General features: G+C 39.7%; 1 protein-coding gene across 1 annotated transcript in view; it reads right to left on the reverse strand.

Moving 5' to 3' along the window:
• The window catches only part of RFX4 (regulatory factor X, 4 (influences HLA class II expression)), a gene marked incomplete at its 5' end in the record, with an annotated part of 40,478 nt that extends 34,106 nt beyond the window's left edge, over nt 1-6,372 (reverse strand). The window contains 3 exons of the mRNA XM_009708426.1: nt 2,700-2,844; nt 4,413-4,471; nt 6,272-6,372. Coding sequence (XP_009706728.1) covers nt 2,700-2,844; nt 4,413-4,471; nt 6,272-6,372 — 305 coding nt within the window. The remainder of the gene's footprint in view (nt 1-2,699; nt 2,845-4,412; nt 4,472-6,271) is intronic.
• Between the last annotated feature and the right edge of the window lie 1,225 nt (nt 6,373-7,597).

Genomic DNA, 7,597 nt, shown 5'->3' on the forward strand with positions numbered 1-7,597 from the left:
CTTCACATTTGACTACAATTTTGTTTAATTTAGACTTGCAAAGGCTGGATGGTCAGAAACATTAGTTGGGGAAGAAGGGAAATAACGATGTTTCGGTCACCCTTATCTTGTTTCATTGTTTTATTGAATGGGCAACCTCCCTTTATTCAGAACAGGATGACAGAGAAATCTAAATGTTGTCTCCTTACCTGAGTATTTGGCTGGACAAAAACTGTCTGATACAACAGATGAAGTAATTCATATGCTGTGCAAAGAGGGGAGCAAGAGTGGAAAAACAAATCAGTTGCCTGCTCTGCTGTGGGAGCAATGCAACTGTGTACAATGACCTATTTGAGAAAAGTAACTTGTTTAGCCTTTAGTAACTGTTAAAAATACCTCAACAGGATCTGAGAAAGAGGGAATAAAGAAGAAACCATGTCAGAGACAGCTACTATAGCAGAGCAGGAAAGAGGTTCTCTTAAACACAGTGATTTTTCTCTGTTTCTTTCTAAGCTTGCTTATAGGCTTAAAAACATTTTTTTTTCCAGTTACAATAGCTGGAAATTGTGATTTCTTGATTATCAATACCAGGAATGTGAAAGCAGGCCTTAACTCCATGTCATATGAGTCATACAGAGTCTGATCTTTGAAAAGATTTTTGGCCAAGTAGAATAAACATCAAAGATAGGGGAAAAAAAAAAATAAATCTAAGTTCTACAATAATCTCTATACATATCTGCAGATTTCAGTGGAATCCCATCACATGATGAACATTTATATTAGGTTACCATTTCTGAGTGATTGCTTATTGCTGGTGAAGGGTCTGGAGGGTAAGTCTTATGAGGAGCAGCTGAGGGAGCTGGGGTTGTTCAGCCTGGAGAAAAGGAGTCTGAGGGGAGACCTTATCACCCTCTACAACGACCTGAAAGGAGGTTGTAGCGATGTGGAGGTCTGCCTCTTCTCCCCGGTAACTAGCGATAGGACAAGAGGAAAGGGCCTCAAGTTGCGCCGGGGAGGTTCAGGTTGGATATTAGGAAGAATTTCTTCACTGTTAGAGTGGTTAAGCATTGGAACAGGCTCCCCAGGGAGGTGGTGGACTCACCATCCCTGGAGGTGTTCAAAAAATGTTTAGATGTGGCGCTTCGAGACACAGTTTGGTGGGTTTAGTGGGCATGGTGGCGTTGGGTATACGGTTGGACTTGATGATCTTTGAGGTCTCTTCCAACCATAATGATTCTATGATTCTATGATTGGACTATATGGGCCTAAAGTATGAAAAAACATGTGTTCAAATCCATTAGCATTCAGGAAAATTCCATTTGATTTTATTACACTTAATTTTTATTTAAATAGTTAGCACATATACAAAAAGCTATCCCAAACAGTAAGGATTTTCTGAATGAGAGCCAAAACTGTTGCTGCTACTAGGGATTATAACTTTGAGAACTCTCTTCTTTGGCCAGTGGGAGGATGGGTAGATACTGAAAGCATAACAGATGACAGAAGGATGTACCCAGCTTCTGGACTCCAGTCTCACTATATGCTACCTCCCGTACTGCAACGTCAAGTTTCTATCTCCTCAAAAGGGAAGACAGCCATGTCAGGAAATGAATCAAGGGTCAAGAAGGAGAGGAAAAAGTACCAAGCACCTCTAGCTGGAAAACAGAGCTAACAGAGAATGTCCTATCCGTAAACTGGGGAGAAGAATTCTAGTGTTAACATGGTAGGACGAGCATCAAAGTCAAGCTTGCAGGGTCCAGCATACATGTGACGGTGTCACCCCTCCTCTTCCCAGCCACTCACTGAAAGAGTTACCCCACTAGCAAACCTACCCTTGCAGGGCTCCCACAAGTGGTTGCCCGGGTTGCTCCCCATTAAGGCTGGTTCTGGATAAAAGATGACTGGTCCTCCTCAGGAGAGAGATGGCAATACAACAGGTGGGTTCACAGGGAAGTGAGGTTACGAACGATGCTAAAGACAAAGCTAGTCACCTCTGGTGCCTCAGAGGGACAAACTCAGTGTGCTTAGGATTACACCTAAGCTTACAGCCATGCACACTTGCTGGACAATGCAAGTTAAATTTTATATTTGCAGAAGATCTTTAACTCTAAACCCAATTTGCCAACATCTCTAAAGTCACTTTTCAGTTCATGCCCTTCACTATACTAGGCAGAATCTAAGTTAGCCAATGAGCTTGCTCGATATGAAACTTCTACTTACTCATAAAAGTTCAGGGTGAAAGCTTACTCCATCAAATGATCTTCTTTATGAAAACACTGTGTAAAATGGAACTTTTTATACATAAAAGTTTACAAAAGACTCAAATACACAGCCACTTTAGTGTCAAAGCCATTCAAAAGACAAGTCTCCTACAATTCTACAGCAGGAGAGATTGAACTTTATCAGATTCAATGGTTAACTCATAGGCAGAGTTTGCTCAAGTTCATGGAAAAAAAATCCTCCTGAATTTGGGTGTAAGTTTTGTGCCATTGGCTGTTCTGGATACTAGAAAGAAACTCATTAACAGAAGAGTACCCAGATCTGTGCCTCAAAACATAAGACCTTGACAGGGTTTTGCCTTGCATTTTGATAAATGTACCTATATTTATCTTAAGCCTCCAAGCAAAGCAATGGCTGCAAAACCAGTGTTACTTTCACTGAGCCTTGCTTCCAGCAGGAAACCAAGTTCACCTGGCTTTATTTGAGGGTTCTGATCTTACACTGTATGATGAGCTTTCTGTGTTCCTCCCGTGAGTCCTCCATAGTATATAGGGTTTGTTTGGTAATGCTATTCAGATCCACATTCCTCCAGTCCTCCAGCATTTGAAATGTGATGTCTGCACTGTGGATCACCGTTCTTGATGCCTGTAATCCAAGCCAATCTATTAATTAGTTCATGGTTTATTAGGTTAAAAAATAGGCTTTATCCCCTTTAACGCTTCCTTAGCTAGGCTCACTAAGTTGATTCTCCTTGTGGACCCCCACCCACCAGCTTGATGTCTTATGGACATTACAGGACTCTCTAACCACAGAGAATTCCCAAGTCATTTTGCCTACTTTAATCAACTGCAACTATTTTGATTGCATCCACCACAGCCCTGATGAGCAACTCTAATCTGGTGATGCTGTTGCTAGACTCCTCAAGCTCTAACAGCTCTGTTGGTTTTCTTGACCAGCTTCAGTTCAAAAGCAAAAAGCAGTAAGAAAAATCAAGCCAAAACCAAACAAACCCCACTCAGGTTTCCACCCTCCCCTCTCCCAGACTCTGAAGACTCTCATTCTTCCCTCAGCTACATGAAAAGGTTAAAGCTCATTTGCCTCTGCATCAGATTTGCTTCTTGGCTGGTTGAGACAGGGGTCCGCTGTTAATGGGGAGGATGGACTAAGAGGAAAAGAAGTGACACAAGGTCATGGTTATGTAACATACACCAGATCTCTGTAAGTAAGTTAAGCAGATTATAACCCACACTAAGGTTATCAGCTTCCCCAAGGAAATGATGCATTTGAAGAGTCCTTCATTTAAGAAAACTCTTTGATCCCAGGCCTGATGCAGAAGGTTGTGGTCTCTGAATCCCTATGGACCTCCAAAGTTCAGTGATGATCCACCGTGTTTGGGGAGAGGTGGCACTGGTATCTCTGCCTCCACCACTATATAATGGAGGAAGAAATCTACAAAGAGGTCCTTGCAGGAGTGTTTTTTTTTTCCCCAGAGCTTCTTCCTGTGCGCTTCACCACTCACAGGGTTAACCTGAGGTGTTGGATATACCTTCCAAAATTGGAGCTTTCAATGTAACAGGGAAAACAAACTGTCTGCTCTAAGACATGGGTGAAACATTAATGAATTGAATGCATTCTTCCCCTTTTTATACTACACAGAATTTGGCCTCATGACTTTTTGATAGGTAGGTAATTCTGATCTAAACTAACTGGTGAAAAACAAACACTTCAGAGTGGTTTTTATATTCACTTGCTATGATTGCAAGAATATTTCTATTTAAAACCCCAGTGGTTCAACTGTTTTGTTTTTTACTAACTTGCATTTGATTTATAATTTACAATTAGACTTGGAATTTATTGTCAGGCATAGAGAAATTTTTCTTGCTTTGCAATAGGCCTAACACAAACTGCTCTGAAATCAATGTAATGTCTCTCATTTATTTCCTGGAAATGAACAATCTCGTCAGATCAAATAATAATTTTGTTTCATAAAAGTACCCTGCTGAATTTAATTATCAGGGGTTGCTAGTTGTCCAGAAAAACATTTTTTGCTGATTACTTTTTGATTTTGTAAAGATGGTCACAATAAATATTGGAGACAAACTGCTAACACGATCTCTTCCTCTTTGAGTAAAGTCCAGCCTGCCAATTCATAAAATTATTTGAAAAGTCAGTAAAAATGGCATTCAGCAAACTTGGGTAACTGAAACATTTACTTGGCAGAGATGATTTAGTGATGTCTGTCGCCGGAGTATTTGTGAGAATCTTCTGGACACTGCAGGAAAGAAGAGATACATATTTACATATTGTGCTAAATAAAGAAAACTACTTCTGAAAATACCAAACTAAAACAAAATTCAAAAAAAATATATCCAGTTTCCCACATACAATTGTGGCTACATTCAAACAGTCGAGTTTTAACTTAGTTTAAACCTTGACCTAAAACCTTAAATCTGGATGCTCAATCAGTTTTACAGAGGCATATTACAAGCAATGATTTATAGGTGCTGTGAATAATGAGATGACAAGAGAAATGTAGAGGACAATGGAAGAGCTTTACTTGTTCAGCATAGCAAATTTTCTCTTGATACACAAAGGAACTGAAGACCAGAAAGAACTATTTAATAGAAAGAAAAATGTTGGTGCAAGAGCAAGTGGGCATAAAATAACGATAGCTACATCATGTGTGGAAATTAGAAAAGGTTGCCAAGTTTGAATGCAAAGAAGTTTTGGAGGAGTCTTTTGACTGGACTAGTAGCAGCTAAAATCTGCTACAGTTTTAGGTAGAATTTGATCAAAGTTTCTGAAAGAGATTAGATGACATACTAATATGCTATGGGGTAAAATGGCCCAGGAGGTACTTGCCAATCCTCTGCTCTTATTTCAGCTGTTTCCAAGTGACCAAGGACCTTGTATTAAGATATTTCCTATACTTGGAAAACAAACTTTTAAAATGTTGTATTGTGCATCTCTTGTCTGAAATGTATGACTCGGGAACTGCAAATATGACCAAGGCTTGCAGTAACTCCTGTCAGTACCTCCATTGGCTGTGTATACTATCACAAGTTCTGATGAGGACGAAACAATTGCAGAAGTGACAAAGGCTTATGTAAAAGGTAGGATGCACTCAAGTTTTTCCTTTCACTAAAATCACCAAAGACTTGCAAATCTATCCAAAAAGGCCTTAGACATGGCCACAGAGTAGGTTTTCCCTCTGTACTCTACATAGAAGCAGTTGAAGAGTACAGATTGAGAATGATTAGAAAGTGCATTGTTCGTCTCTTTCTCTCTCCCTGTAAGATTGTAAAAGATTTTGCTGTTGCAGATTCTTAATATTTTTGAACTGATAAAGATGTGATAAAGCATATTCTCAGTTCCGACTTTGCTTAACTTTTAAAGTAAATTAGTAAACAATGCAAAAATCCCTAAAATTAGTTGTTCCAACTTACATCCTTGCTGTTCTCAGTAAAGTATACACCTAATTTTCCATGCTGATCAAAATAGTTAATCCTTCTCCTAAATTAGTTTTTTTTTTTTTCCTTTAACTTTGTGGTGTGGAATTTAGTGCTCATGAAAGGCAAAGAATTGAGAGCCGTGAAATAAAGCAGGCTTTATCAATAGGTGATGTGCACTGCAGGCATCTACAAAGCACGTCTGAAAAGGACTAGTGCCCTTTCCTGTGGTGACAGGGTAATTTGATCTCCTTCATTTTTAACTCTGGCACTTTTCTGAGTAAGGGTCTCAAGCTGTATTCAAATTGTGCTAGCCTAAAGGTTTGTTTAATAATTTCCTTTGCCTAATATCATCCCTAATGTTTGCTTACTATCAACAAAATTAATTTCTTATCAGAATCCACAAGAAATGAAAAGCAATTCTTCTCATTTTGAGCAGTGCCTCATTTCACTAAATGAAATTGGTTCTCATGAACAAGTGGAAATTGTATGTGAATGCAAGATTTATAAAGCTGCCAGGTTTTAATTCCTAAAAGAACACTACTCTCACTTCCAATTAATTTGTAATCAAGAAATACTACATACATCCCACGTTAATAGGAGAGAGCTTGAGCAATACATACATTCAAATTTGATATTTCGTAGGTTTTCTGGTAAATCGTGGAGAGCTACTTTCAGCCACTCATCCAGTTGCTTTGCAAACTTTCGAATCACCTGCGTCAAACTGAAAAGAGAAGTCACTACATCAGAACAGGTTTTTTCTGTGCTTTATACTATAAAATCTGTGAATATGTGAAATCTATCAGTCAGTTATTTACAACTCACTATTATGCAGAGTTGCTGACATATTTTGGTTTGTAGGCATAAAGAAAAACTTCTGAAAACATTTGCAGGACAAGGGAAACATATCACCATGTTCAAAACCTCACAAAGAATGAAAGTATCTGTACTACACTGCTTTGATACTTACAAACAGTATTCTTAGCTTGAGATAAAATCATTCCCACTCTGTACAAACATAAAAATATAAAATCACAACCGTTTAAAGAAGACAATAGATCAAGCTTCGGGTTTCAGCTCAGCTGTGCCCACATTTATAGAGATGTACAAAGGGATGTGTAAGTGAAGCAACAACCAACTATGTTGCAAGCTGGAGCCAGTGAGTGGGTGATGATGGTGGGGAGGAATTTCCAGGCCAAGCCCACACAGGTGGGGGAAGTGAGGGTGGAGGAGGACCTGCCTGCTTAGCTTTGCACAGGACAAGAACTTTCCCAGACAAGTGAGATTTCTATCTTCTCCCTTACTACCCTTTCCTGATGGCTCCATCATTTCCTGCCAAACTTGGTAGGCAGCTCATTCTGTCCTTCTTCTCGGAATTGCCCAGTATAAAATGACAGTAGCCAGGAAAAGTTGCAGGGTGTTCTGCAGGGGACCCTGCAGGTTCTTCTGCACTGAGCTGCACTGCCTGTAGCAATACTTGAGACACACAAATGACAGAGAGAGGAAAAATGCCAAGGAACTTTCCCTCTTTCAGCCAGGCAGCTTCTTCTGTTTGTACTCCCAACACACAGCACTGAGAAGAGTGCTGGTAAAATAAACATGGCCATAGGCCTGCTCTGCTCCACAAAGACACCTTAACAGGTCAGGGGATGGATGAAAACTGCTGCACCCACTAATAAGTGGTTTTTCTGGACAGCCAATATTTGTTCCCAGGAAGTCCTTCAGAGGATTCTGGCTGAGTCAGCAAGATTTCCTTCAGGAGCTTCCATTGCAATGAAACCCTTCTTCACCCCCTCCAGTGCAGGCTATGGCTTAATAGCCACAATCTGGCCCTTTATATGCATTACAAAAGTCTATATTCACACTCAAGTCTCTCCTTATTTTCTATGAAAGAACTAAGCAGCTTGAGAAAAGGACTGCTGTTCTGTTTAATCCTTCCAATGAAATAG

Source organism: Cariama cristata, unplaced genomic scaffold (genome assembly GCF_000690535.1).
Source record: "Cariama cristata isolate BGI_N322 unplaced genomic scaffold, ASM69053v1 scaffold18529, whole genome shotgun sequence".
Classification (NCBI taxonomy): Eukaryota; Metazoa; Chordata; class Aves; order Cariamiformes; family Cariamidae; genus Cariama; species Cariama cristata.